The 14715-nt window shown below is 36.3% G+C and overlaps 1 protein-coding gene across 2 annotated transcripts in view; it reads left to right on the plus strand.

Annotated features, from left to right (window-relative positions):
- Positions 1–14457, plus strand: part of CD47 (CD47 molecule) — a 62204-nt gene extending 47747 nt beyond the window's left edge. The window contains exons 8-11 of one of the 2 annotated variants that reach the window (XM_058295897.1): positions 6273–6304; positions 7644–7668; positions 8268–8300; positions 10606–14457. In XM_058295897.1, the coding sequence (XP_058151880.1) occupies positions 6273–6304; positions 7644–7668; positions 8268–8300; positions 10606–10610 (95 nt within the window). In that variant the 3' untranslated portion in view covers positions 10611–14457. The remainder of the gene's footprint in view (positions 1–6272; positions 6305–7643; positions 7669–8267; positions 8301–10605) is intronic. The other variant, XM_058295898.1, reaches the window with a different exon arrangement.
- Positions 14458–14715: the final 258 nt, after the last annotated feature.

A 14715-nucleotide genomic window follows, 5' to 3' on the forward strand; every position in this document is an offset into this window, starting at 1 on the left:
ATACTTTTGTTGCAGTAATCCAGACTTTAATCTCTGGTGACTAAACTAGCATTAATAATAAAATCAAATAATACATAGAGGGAGTTCCATGAATATAATGCAAACTGAAACATATTTTGAGGCATTGATGTATTAGTATGTAAATTAAACTCTTCAGGTAATAGAACATTACAGATAAATTCAAAGTGTAACTAGAATGTCCCCAATACCTTCTGTAACTCCAAAATAAAGTTCTATTTGTTATGTTTCTTTTGATATCCAAAACACAGTGGCCCCAAAGGCCTATCATGTAAAGTGCAAAAAATACCTTCTTCTACTAGATTTCCTCCCCAGATAATTTTTGCAAATTCCTGAACATTTAAATTACAGCAGTTCACCACAGAGTTGTTTTTCCCTTCCACTCAGCCTTGTTCAAAATGGTCACTACTCCAGAGCTATGGTTTTTTCCTGTGTTCTTTAGGAATGGCCACTAATGGTGGCAGAAATAGTATGAATTCTTATCTCATAACTAGTTTTGTCAAGTTGTTTGCTGCTCTTTCACACTGCTTTTCCCATATTCTCAAAAAAGCAGTAAAATCCAGGCAATGATTCTTAATGAAGTTTTACTGAAGGCTGGTGGACATAAATGCAAAAGAGAAGAGGAAAACTTCAAAGAGGATATTTGATAGCCATGCTGCCAGAGTCAGTTGAGCCTGCCGTAGAATGCGTAGATTTCTTATGCTAAGTAAGGGTAGAGATCTTCGAGGATCCATTTTAACGAATAGAAAAACCACTTTTAATTGGCCCTTGTTTCTAAGGTAGAGCTCTTTCGCAGAAATATATTAGTTGCTCTTCTTGCAGACCATTTATAGACTTGGACTCCACTAAGCAGACATATTAAAATTCAAAATCAGACACTTTTGTTAATTTAAATAGCAGTGACCTCTGAAACATGACTCAAACCATTTTTAGTTAAAACCAATAACACTGCGTTTTAAGTTTTAGACTTTTTCTACCTTTTAACATAAATTCTTACTAAGTGTGGAATTAGTTTTCATTGTTTCCAAACTTCAAATAACAGGTTTCTACATATGCAGCCAAATAAATCTTCATGACTCATGGATTCCAGTTGTGAATTCACATACTTGCTAACATTATTTGTAACCCCAATATCGGTACTCATGGCCACTTTCATGGTCATGTGGATATGTGTGAAGCAGTGAAAAATCTGTGTCACCTGTTAGCGACTGTTAGGTGTCCAACAAGGTGACACGCTGCCTTCTTGTTTCAGTCTTTGTCCCATGAACAAGTGTCCTTTCTGTGGTATATTTAATGCAACATCTTTCACATTTCTGTGCTTTCTTTTGGTGATTTTGCTGTTTACAATGGGCCCCAAGCATAGTGCTGAAAGTGCTGTCTAGTGTTCCTAAGTGTAAGAAGGCTGTGATAGGGAAACGGACTTGGCCCAGTGGTTAGGGCGTCCATCTACCACATGGGAGGTCCGCGGTTCAAACCCCGGGCCTCCTTGACCCATGTGGAGCTGGACCATGCGCAGTGCCGATGTGCGCAAGAAGTGCCCTGCCGCGCAGGGATGTCCGGGGTATAGGGGAGCCCCACGCGCAAGGAGTGCGCCCGTAAGGAGAGCCGCCCAGCACGAAAGAAAGAGCAGCCTGCCCAGGAATGGCGCCGCCCACACTTCCATGCGGCTTACGACAACAGAAATAGACAAAGAAACAAGACGCAGCAAATAGACACAGAGAACAGACAACTGGGGGAGGGGGCGGAATTAAATAAATAAATAAATAAATCTTTTAAAAAAAAAGAAGGCTGTGACATACGTATGGGGAAAATATGTGTGTTAGATAAGCTTTGCTCAGGCATGAGGTATAGTGCTGTTGGCCAAGAGTTGAATATTAATGAATTAACAATGTATTTGTAATAACATGGCTTTAAACAGAAACACTCATAAAACAAGTTTATGTGTTGGTCAGTTGACAGAAATGTGGCCAGAGGCCCATAGGAACAGAACTCTATATTTCCCCTAGGAGTGATGGCTCAGTATTTGCTAATCCAATGTTTGCTGTGCCTTTATAGAAAACAATTACCACAAAAAATGAGAATCAACTATATTCTTATTTTTAATACATGTATAGAAATAGAAGCTTTTCCTAGTGCTTAAAACTAGTTTATTGCCTTACCTAAGCTAAAGATGTCACCTACAATCTGCTTATATACCAGTCTCCCTTTTTTTCCCCAATTTCCTTTTTCATTTATGAAGTAATGCAAATTCTTAAATACCTGTCAAAATAAACCAAAGTTTCAAATTAATGGAGTAAACAAATCATAGTTTCTTTACTTTAGACAAACTTTGTGTTTCTAAAAATTAATGTAAAACTCATATTGTTATCAAATAATTTCCCACATGACTTGCATAAAGCTCTCAAATTTTACCTTTATTTCTAAACTTCAGCCCTTGTGGACTAACTGTTGAATTGGATTCTGTTCTTCATGCTTTGTCCTCCTTTTTTTAATTGACTTTTTAAAAATAAGTAAAATACTTAATTAAAATATACCTATGTTTTTGTGTTCATTAAGTCAAAGTTATTTCTCAATGAAATTGTCTTGTTTTATGCCACTTAAGTCCATAAAACACAATTAAGCCTTCTAAAACAGAAGGGCATTCATTTGGTAGCTCTAAGTGAGTGTCATGAATGTTGAGGCATGCTCTATTTTTGTCGAGTCTTCTAATCTCCTTGAGTCTGGTTCCTAAAGCTGACTGCAGATCTGGTTGCTCCAGAGTGTCTGGCCTGCAGTAGCCATATAAGAGTGATGAAATACAGTCAGTTGTCTTCAGTCTGCAGATTTCCAGACTGAAATCTGGGAACAGGCACTGTCTAGCGGCCACCCCTGGACCTTACTCTCCTTCCTTCTCCATCATGTACATTGCTGAGACTCTGAACCCAATATTAAGAACATTAATATTAAGCAAAATTCTGAAATATTCCCCAAATTATTTTTTTCTTTTATCATACTTTAACACATAAATATACCATGTGTAAGTTAAGAATGTAGTCCAGTTTTATTGACATTTTGAGAATACCCACAATTAACTTTTCAAATCCACTTGTCTGACACCAGAGTTGAGAGGCACACCTTCGGTCAATTGAAGGGCGAGAAGAGCAAAGGTACAGGAAAGCTGCTTGTTAGCTAATGCAGTAGACTTAGAAAATGGATGTGTTTTTCTTATATAATCTAAATGTGTACATCTAAGTATATGTAACATTAAGGTTGCAAATTTGAACATTTGTATTAGAAGTAAAAATTGTAAACATTTCCAAAATATTCTTCACACATTGCAGATGCTCTGTTTTAAAAGAACTTCTTGAATATCTTGAACTAAATGGAATAAAATCCTTTGATAATTAAAAAAAAAAACAACTCCAAGCTCTCTCTTTAGAGTGAGTTAACATCCTTGTGAGAATTTTAACTTCTATAATTTTCATTATTTCCAAGTTTAAATGTGTAGCCTTAATTGTTACTTTAAAGGATAGGATTTTAACTTTAGTATTTGTTTCTTTTTTTAAACTATTGGATTTCTTTTTTTCCTAGAAACATTTTAATTTTATAAAATGAGATAAGGGCTGGGAGCAATAACCTAATGTGAGAGTCTAGAAAAGATGAAAAGGAACTAGCTAAACTCACTAATATGTGCATGTTACTTGTATAGGGTATTTTTATAACCATTATTTATAAGGGTCACTATTTTTTCATTTTTTAACACCATTACCAGTTCAGCACATGGCCATACAATAGTGCTTAAGACAGCCTGGTAGCAGTTAGGGACCGTATTTACCACAATGTCTCAGATATTTTAGAATAATGCAGTATATATATTTTTTAAATTCAATGATATTTTCTTGTCCATTACTGGGGGCAAGTGAATCTGGTACCACTAGAAAAACCATTCCTGAAATTTTAAAACCAGGCAAGGCATTTATGGCATGTGGTCAAGCATTTCAGGGAGAGAAGAACAAATCAAGTGCTGTGACATGGAGAGCATTACACACAAGGCTCAGACAGGATGCTTACAGCTTGTGGTTAAAAAATTATGACTGTCAATACCTTAGACTGTTGTGGTAGCAGCAGATAAATCACAATCGTTCTTTTCTCACATGGGTGTATATCCCTACTGAACAGTATTAACTCAAGTGAAATTTAACTTCTGCACTATTTTGTTTTATAATATTAGAGGGATCACAGCTAAGCTCTAAGGATTGGCAGTTGTCATGGGTCTCCCTGACTGGTGTCTCTTTGGTCACTGTTCTTCATAAATCTCTTTTTTCAAAATGGCCTAGCCACATGTGATGGTGCTTGGACCTGAGGGAAGAATTCAAATGATAATTTTATGAGCTCAGAAATATAACTCTAAAACCTTATCTCTGACCCTTTGCATTACCAGTTAGATTTTACATAGCTCTTTAGTTTTCGATTCCTTTATAGGGCATAGGTATAGGGCATGGTTTGGTTGAAGTGGGTTGTCCGTGCATGTTAAAGTGCCATAACTCTGTTTGGTTTTTTTGGAAGACTGCTAATCCAGTATTTGCAACCTCTTTTACTCCATAGTACTCTAAAAAGAGTTTGCCTTGTTTCTTTGCAAGGACCAAACTGCTCGTGGCCTTCAGTAAGGGACTTTATTTTAAAGCTACAGCACTAACAGAAACAGGAATCTCATGAAAACAAATATGTAACTGGGCCTCACAGAGAATGGAACCAGTACATAATTTAGGAATCAGAAGGATCCAATACATCTCTAAAGATTGAGTCTTCATCTTACCCTCTCAGTAACAAGAGTTAGCTGATGCTCTAAATAGCTATAGTTACTTAGTTCCTCTATTCATTCCTTCTTACCTGCTAGCCAGCTAGCTCACAATCTCCTTTATGTCCTCGTTTTTTATCCTGTAAATATCTTTTTATTCATTGCTTTCTCTTTCTCTCTCTCCTCTTCAGATTCCAGTGGGAGAGAGAATCTTATCAGGCCAATGATTTGCCATATTCCCTGTTTGAGGAAGCCCTATGGGCTTCTGCCTAGCTTAAAGATTGGCTCCCCTAGGGTCAGGACCTATCCTGTTTCTAGTCAGCTCTGGCATCTTGCTAGGGTGGGGAGAGTGGTAGTAAATAAAAAGCTTGGAGAACTGTGAAGGAGGGTGGGGTTGCTGCCTCCATCTGCAAATCCTGTGCCACCCAGTCCAGGTTGCAGTGGAGTCAACTGTGGCCAGCAGCATCCCACCCCTACTGAGTGATCCTCTGGGTGTTTCTGGTCCCTGGTTTTGTGTATGTAGGGCTTTGATTCTATATTTAGGGCTGATTTTAGTTGCTCTGAGGCCTTTCAATTTGGGTTTTTGTAAGAAGTTACCTCCTTTTTCCCTACCCAGTTAGAATCATTGTTTTTCCTTTCTTTTTCTACTCTCTTCATTCTCCCATATTCCCTTATCTTCATTAACTGATCCATTCAGAGGCAATGAAAAGGGTAACTCAGGAACCTAAGAAGAAATACTGAGAGAAGGGCATGATAGTGGCTATAGCCAATCGCCTAGAATAATTCTATAAATTCAGAGGGATCTAGAGGGAGGAGAATATTTTCTTTAGTTTGTTAGCTAGGTGGAGTTTTATTAGCTATCTAGAGCTTTATTTGTTATCCAGAGAAGTGACTTATGGGCAGTGGAGCAGAGGCAGTGGTTGCTATGTTCTGTCACACACTTTCTGGGTTAAGTAGGAAAGGGTATAGAGCAGGGGTTCTTAATTAGGGATCCATGAGCTTGAATTAAAACTCAAAGTATTCTTGTGGGGATGTGTTGGTGCAGGTGTGATATATTTATTAAATAATGCACAATATAGTGTGGTAGTAAGGGGTCTGTGGTTTTCACCTAACTGGCAAAGGGGTCCGTGGGACAAAAAAGGTTAAGAACCCCTGGTGCAGAGCCTACTGTGGAGTGTATTTTCTCACCACGCAGCTTAACAAGTGGCTGATTTTGCTGGAGAAAGGCATGTATGAATCAAAGAAAGTGTATGTTTATTACTTGATGGAGGTGGATTTCTTACATTATTTTATTCTGTTAATGCATATAATCAAGAACATTGTATATTTTTAATAGATTCTGAAAGCTGAAACACTTTCAATGACGTCTACAGCACCTCTGATTTTAGCCCTAAACATTTTATCTTAAAATTAAACTTTATAGTGCTTTCATTTATTTCAATATTAAATGCATACTCTTATTTTTTAATTCTGTCAGCTGCCAATCAAAAGACAATACAACCTCCTAGGGTAAGTTAAAATTTCTTGATTGATTTGGGAATGTCACTTGATGGTATAGACTGAGGACTGGTAGTTGCAATTTTTGATCGTACTGTCTGTTTAGTGTAACACCAAATTAAGGGAATGTTGAAGTCATTTCATGACTTTGGCTTGAATAGGTCCAGTTCTGTATTAAAATTTATGGTTGGTTGTTTTGGTAGTAATGGGATGGAATAAATATTCCTTAAGTTTCCACTGACTTATTACACTCAGAGCTGGAAAATTTTCATGTCGGAATAATGGCTATTACCTCTGCCATCAAAGAGAAGCTGATTTCAATATATTGATCTCACCTGATGTGCTTACACAGACTACAATTTCAGGCTTAAAAATGAAAGGGTGAAATATACATTAACTGAATTTCATTAAGAAATTATAATAATATTGCTGAAAATATCTGTTGACATTATGATTTGTTCTCTCCCTCTTCTACCCATATTTATAAACATTTTTCTTCCTAAAAACTATACTGTTTCACTGTATCTTGGATACCTTAATAAGCTATCTGAGGAAATTCCAAGACAAGGAGCAAATTGAGGAGATAAATTGAGGACAATAAATGAGGGGATGGTGGGAAACCTTTATAAACAGAGACTCATGGTGACAAGTCCCAGAGCTCTTTTATGGAAATAAGATCCAGAAAGGACTATATTGTATTCAGCTTCCTCTAAGGATTGATGATAGTTTAAGAGTATGTTTGCTCCAAGCAGAATGCTGAAAGCAAGACTGTGGTAGAAGTGGATATTATATATGCTTTTTAGTCTGACAAGCCTCAGTGTACATGCCTAGGTAGCAGTGGGGAGGCTTGTCTTACTACAGGTGCTTATTCTAAAAAGACTTGTGCCATATCTACATAGATTACAAACAGTTTTTCAAGACCATCTGCTAGAGATTATCCAACCTTTAGACCTTTATATCTTATCAAACTTGGTTTCCTTGTTTCAAAGTTCAGTTTGCAAAACTTGCATATGATTCTGTTTTGCTCTCATCTGTTGTTTAACTGAGTTATTTAGTCTTTTGTTGCTATTTATGTGCCTTTACTAATTTTTTCAGAAGTTAGGATTTCTTAAACTGGGGTAGACAAGATGGGGTAAGAAATTCTGCACAGAACAGGATTGTTATGGTAGTAGTACAGTTATTAAGCTACTAACTTGGCAAGCTTGGCTTTAACCTTTACTACCTTATATTAGTTTCATGCTGTAGAATTCACTGCCTACTATATAGTTCAAATATTAGTGCATATAAATTTTAGTATAAAAAGACATGAAATCAATTGGATTTTTATGTATATATTTTAAATATTTTCCAGAAAGCTGTAGAGGAACCCCTTAATGGTACGTGGTTATTACAAACTTGTATTTTCTTCTTGATCTACTTCCAGATCATACTTTAAACTGGCCCCCAAAGCAGGTGGAATGCTCTCTCTATGCCTTAAAAATAGTAGGTTCTTCTCTTTCCTTGTCCTCTTTTTTCTTGATTATTCCATCAAGAATTAAGAGTATTGCTTCTGCAATTTTATCACCTTTGAGAAAAATACACTGTTCTGTGTCTCCCAAGAAGTTGTTTGCCCCCTTCAGGTGATGTGTGGACTAGGATGCCACTCCTTGATGAAGTATAACACCCCCAGGAAAGAAAAAAATCCCAATTTCGATTTCTGATTTATAAATTTCAGAGAGGAGTCACCATGGAGTGAAATCAAAATTTCTCACTTTCTTTTAACCTAAATCTAGAGCTATATTCCTAGAATCTGTTTCCTTTGGAGGATGACTTTGGGGTGTGATCCACAGAAAGACTTTTGTAATAAAATGACAGCCTTAAAATTAATTTGGCTTTTTTGTTGTAGAGTAGTTGGCATGTTTGCATATTTGTTTATTATAACTGATTTCTAATTGTTGAATCTTACTAACTGTCTGCTTGGCTTACTAATTCTTAGCATTTAAAGAATCAAAAGGAATGATAAATGATGGTAAGTATAAAACATGACTACAATTACAGATTGTATATAAAATATGGGCATTGAAAAAAAATAGCTTCTTGAAAGTATGCCTTTTTAAATAAAAGGAATACTGTCAAATCATAAAAATCCAGATTTCCTGATCTATAAAACTTAAATCTACTTTGCTACAAATTGCAAAACTAATAAGAGAGTGGTAGGATGTTGATCAGATTTTCTATCCATGTAGCTCACAGCAAAGAGAAATTGCAGCTTTTTAAAAAATAATTTTTCAGGTTCTATGTCTGATAATTTTAACTTTAAAATGATGGTTTTTATAAGGCATATGTATATAATCTGGCAGAAATCTTTATCATTTGACAGTTTCTTTTGTGCCTGTGTTGGTATCTTTGTTGCATTTAACCCATGGGGACTTGGATTCTAATCTTTTGAGAAGAGAGAATTAAGAGAGAGATGTTTAGTATTTCCAGCTTTTGCTTCTTTTTCCAAAAAAAATTTGTGCTAATAGTAACTTCTGATATCTGGCTATTTCAAAAATATATATTTGTTAAGTCTTAAAGCTGAGAGTGCGGGAAACGGATGTGGCTCAACTGATAAGAGCATCCGCCTACCACATAGGAAGTCCAGGGTTTGATACCCAGGGCCTCCTGGCCAATGTGGAGAGCTGGTCCATGTGCAGTGCTGCCGTGCACAAGGAGTGCCATGCCATGCTGGGGTGCCCCCCATGCAAGGAATGCACCCCACAAGGAGAGCCGCCCCTCACGAGAAAAGCGCAGCCTGCCCAGAAGTGGTGCCACACACACACACACACAGCTGACTCAGCAAGATGATGCATCAAAAAGAGACACAGGTTCCCAGTGCCGCCTGACAAGAATGCAAGCGGACACAGAAGAACACACAGCAAATGGACACAGAGAACAGACAATGGGGGTGGGGGTGGGGGTGGGGGTGGGGGGAGAGAAATAAATAAAATAAATCTTTTTTAACAAAAGCTGAGAATGCTATGATTCTTTAGTTCTGTTAGCATTTTAATAACACATTATTTTTTTCATACTTTTGGTATTTAACAGTTATTCTGTGATCATGTAAATAGTGTGCTTTTTATTTTAGATTGTCAACTTTTATTGTACTGTTTTAAAGTCTGTGACCTAACTGCTCACCTCCACAGCCAAGAGCAGCATTTAATATAGGAGGCTATATTCTCCTGAGAGCAATTAATTTTTGCATAAGATTAAAAATACTCTGATCATGTGTTAGTGGATTAATTTTAAAACAATGTTTGGGCCTGTGTTCAGCAAGGAATCAGAATGCTCTTACTTGTGTACATTTGTGTCACAGCCTTTATTATAAAAATGCATGTTTTGTCATATAAGTCACTGCTTTCCTTTAAAAAAAATTGTAGTTAGTAGGAATAAACCAAAAGACATTAAAAAATAACTGGTGCCTGGAATTGTGGCATGGTTTATCCATGTTTACATTCTGGTGTTCTGTTTTTCAAATTTCTTCCTTCTTTTCTTACTCTGTGTCTTCTTCCCATAGTTGTATAAAAAACTAAACTTTTCCCCATTTTCAGAAAGCAGTATTAAGAACTTTGAGTTATTTTTCCTTTGTCTTTTGTTAATTTCCCTTAAGACATGCCTTTTTTTTTTTAAACCACTGTACTGTTAGATATTCTATGGCAGTTTTGCCTTGAATATTTGTGTATTCATAGCATGTGAATCCTATGATGACCTTTGAAATTCCATTAATTTTACTACAACTAATATTTACTAAATAATTGTCTGGCTGGTTCTTCCTACTGACAACTGCTTGATTCTCACCATGGGTCTAGCTTGTCAGTGAATTACTTTCAGGTTTCCTTTCTAGGGACCAAGTTACCATTTCTTCTTTGACCTGTATGACCTGTATCTGATCATATGTTGTAGTTTTTGGGTTTTTTTTCATTTACATTGAAGAAATGATGTAGCTCTAAATTGAATATAATATGCTATTATTCTAGGATCAATATCTTATAGCTTTGCTAAATCAATGTCTCTTAGCTTTTCCTCAGCCAACTCAGCAAATGGAGATTCTCAGACTGTGTTGATTTTTATTTTCATTGAGCATTAGCTTTTCATTGTGTATTTACCGAAACCAAGAAGGCTAATGATTTAGCTGGTTTATGTCTCTGACCTTCGCAGATCTGGGATAAATATTTCTTTATTTTTAGATACTGTATATCTGAAACAATTCAAAAAAATTTTAACACATCAATTTGTTAATTTGGCTTTCTGTGTGTGTGAAGTAGTAATTATATGTTCATTTTTCAACTTTCCAGAGTAACTGAAGTGGAATGATGGACTCTGATTTGGAGAGTAGTAAGACATGAAAGGAATACACTTGTGTTTAAGCACCATGGCCTTGACGAGTCACTCTTGGGGAGAAGAAAACAAGAAATTTAACTGGTTTTCATCTACAAGAGAAATTAAATCATTGTATACCCTTAAATGATTGTTAAAAGTTAAGGTTTTTTTTTCAAAGCAGCTGTAATTTAGTTAATAAACGATCACTATCTGTATTGTGTGCCCAATTGAGATCCAGTTTTCTGTTATTTTCTTCAGTTAGAGGCAAAAGTAGAGTGGACAACTTCTAAGAATGATGCCTTTGGATCCTAGGGCCTGTTGACTCTCAATCACCTGTTTAAATTGGGTCAAGGTGAGAATTACCTAGTACCAACTTGGTGGCTATCCAGGGATCTCTGAAAAACAGTGGTGCCCATTAAACCTTAGCAGACTTGGGTTCGCAGCAGCTTGGGCAGATTTGATGTTGCTGAGTAATGTGGCTGTCACTTCTGGATCAAGGGATTAGTGACTTTAGATATAGGTAGGAATTTGGTTTGGAACATCTTATATGCGACCTACAGGTAACGTGACACTGGTGGAGACAGTGGTCTTCATTCTTAGGTGTTGCCATTCACACATTCCTCCTTGAAGATCCAGTGTAATAGATCCTTTCCAGAGTTAGGTAGTTTTACTGATGAATGTGTTTTTCTTTAATTCACACAATCCTTTACACACTGTCTTGCCCTCCTGTTATTTGCTTCTGCTCTACAAGATGTAGCACCTTTCCTCATCTTTGAATGTGGTCCAGTGACACGGTAGCATCCGGTGCAGAAAGGAGCCAGACTTGTTCTCAGAGTACTGTGTTCACACTCTTCAGCAAAAATAGCTATGGTTGTAACATATGTATTCCCTTTCTCTGATTCGAAGGCAAAATCTACAGCTTCTTCACTTCCTTTCTGATCCGGGGCATGAAAAACCAAGATTGAAATTTGATCTATGAGACTCCCGCATGGCAATGTAATGTGTGTCAGGCCTGTCGGCTGGCCCTTGAAAGGGTGGTTTATTACTGTTGTATCTGTGTTGCATGATAAGCACTCATCACCCCCCTCCTGTAGTCCTGCCTCGTACTCCCCTTACTATAAAAGTAAAGCAAAATCCCCACTTCCCTACCCCAGTTAGAAGAAAATTAACGTTCTGACAGTTGTGATGGCCTGGAGTACTTTTAGATGATTAGCACTTGTTTTTTACCTCGTTTGTGGGTGTGTGTTGTATGTGCGTGTATATCAGATAGGCACATGCATCTTCTGTATGGACAAAGTGAGGTACCTACAGGAGAGCAAACATTAATTCATGCTTTCAGTAAAAACATTACAAACACAAAGATCTTTATTGGGTGGAATTATATTTAATTTGAATATTTGAGCACTTAAAACTTTAAAAACTAGGAAATTTGCCAAGCTTTCTGATTGCTCACCAATACTCTAAATATACTAGAAATTCTTCTTGTTTACCTAATAAGACACTCATATTTGTGGTTGCATTAATAATAGTTATCTCTCAGTCCACTGAATGTTCCTGTGTGCCTCTTTTATGCCAAACTAATTGTCATATTTCGTGTTGGGACCAAGTGGTTTGTCCACAGCAAACCTAAATTTAATGACCTGCTGATTTCTCTCAGAAAATGGAATCACTATGAAGACAGCTCTTCCTGGAGAAAAAGAAAAGATAGTTTTCTTCCCTAGTCGTGTCGCTGTCCAAAATATTAACACATGTAGAGGGAGCTGTATTCCTTTATGTAAATCAGTTGGCTCCTGCTGATCTTTTTCTTTCTGAGAATATTTACAATTTGCCAATATTTGTTACTTTAGACATCAGTTTTGGTGAAAGGAGGGAAAAAGCAGTTGGACTTGAAAAAGACCCAAATTCCTATTCTCTATTTTTAAAAAGTCACGTATGAGCATCTTTATAGTAAAGTTTTTTATAAACTAAAGTTGTACTTTTAATATGCTGTAAACTCTCATTTTGGGAGGTTCAGTCTTGAGAATTATCCATCCATTGTGTTCTTTTTAATGCTTCCTGCCTTTTGAGACATTGACTGTCCTAGACAAGACCACCAGAAGGTAGCCAGATGAAATCAACTCTTATTCTGGAAAAAGGGACCAAAGTAGTAGGAGTCATCTTGCTTGTCCATAGTTGGGCCAGTTAATTCCCTTTAAATCAGACTTGAAATGGCTCCCAGCTTCACATCAAATTAAAATTGCTAAGAATGATTTGAGCATCATGTATCTGTTTTTCCTCAAAATCTGTGTTTTATTCACTGATCCCAATTTTTACTATTGACTCCTCCGTTCAATTTTATTTTTTTATGTTCTCAGAGTAATGCCATTGTCATTTTCTGCAACACTCCCAGCCTTTTTTGCCAAATCAAAAATTTTCTCTCCTTCAAAGCATTTCTCTCCAGCTCTTCCTCCCCTACTGGTTTTCCTTTGCAGTCTGCAGTCTGTCCGCTTCTGTGTAGCTGTTCCTTTCATCTCTTAACTTACCTTGCCTAATACTTCATGCATCTGTGCTTAGCTCTAATGTTTTTTTTTTTTAAATTTAACTAGCTTCTCCCATTCAATTTTTAAATTCCTTCCATAGCAAGAACTTTTTGTTCCCCTTTCTCTCCTCCTATTTTGTATACAGTAGACGCAGTAACTAAAATTGATCATTGAGAGTTGACTGATTTAGATTGATTTCCCACTCTCTTTATAGGGTGAACTAGAGTGTTTTCTTTTTGACAAGTTTTACATGTCTGAAAACCTTAATAGGTGATTTTCCACCTGGAAACTCCAGGTCCATTCCATTTAGATTCCTGAGAATGTCAGAATTTTTCAAATGGGGCTATGCGGTAATAGAGAATATTGTTCTTTTCAGAATACTGGTCATTTTAGTAAATGACCAACCAAATTATGGTTTGAGTTAAGGCTCCAAGAGTGATAAGTGTATTCCTCTGTCTCTTCAATAAAAATCAAACTCTGTATCAACATCTAAATTTCTTTTGTCTTAAGGTGGGTATTTGAAAATGGAGATGTGTGGTATGTATGTTTAGAAATACATACCTCCATCTGTTGTTGGAAACTGGGGAAATAATTGTTGGGCAACTCTTTGTTTTATTTGATTGAAGGTTTTTTTAGTTCATGTATCATTCTTTCAAAATCACTAACAGCCATCACCTACTGGGGGTCCTTTGTTAAGCCATTTTCAGTTGGTCCTAGGGATAATCCAGGTAAATTTCAAGAGATGAGCAGAGAACAGGAAGTTTCCCTGCCTTTGGTTTTTGATAGCACTTAATTACAATTGTTTAAGACCAGTTTTCCCATAAATTTAGTCTTTTTAGAAAATAATTTTAATAAGGTTCTCTGTAGACAACATCAGTGGAATCCTGTTGTTACCATGGTTGGTGAGAGAGGAAAACATTTTTGTTTTTATTACACAGAGCATTATTTACAAAAAGCCATTGTTGAGAATTGGATTCCACATGGTATAAATATCCATTAACCATTCTAAATCAAGAAAACTCCAGTTTTGCTATGTGTGAGATCCTCTCTTGGGGGCTTTTTTTGCATAGCAATTAAAGGTGTGCTATTTGACAGTAGCCATTTATTGCAGTGATTTAAAGACCAAAGTTGTTTTACAGCTGTGTTGTTACCGTTAAAGGTTTCTTTTGTATGTATTAAATCGATTTATCACTGTTTGAAGCTTTGAATATCTGCAATCTTTGCCAAGGTACTTTTTTTATTTAAAAACATAACTTTGTACATATTACCCTGTAATATTATATATACTTAATAAAACATTTTAAGCTATTTTGTTGGGCTATTTCTATTGCTGTTACAGCAGACCACAAGTATATTTCTAAGTAGTTTATTAATCTATTTTCAAATTGGAAAGAATGACTTATAATATTAATTTATAAACCCAATTTTATAAGTATAACATCCAATATGTAAACTTTTCATATTGTCTAAACAAATCCAAGGGTTTCATAATTATTTTTTAATTAATGTTTCCCATAGTACAGAGAAAACGAGCACTGGGTTGTGTTCCTGGCAATACCACTAGCT

The sequence above is a fragment of the Dasypus novemcinctus genome, chromosome 4, assembly GCF_030445035.2.
Source record: "Dasypus novemcinctus isolate mDasNov1 chromosome 4, mDasNov1.1.hap2, whole genome shotgun sequence".
NCBI classification, from domain to species: Eukaryota; Metazoa; Chordata; class Mammalia; order Cingulata; family Dasypodidae; genus Dasypus; species Dasypus novemcinctus.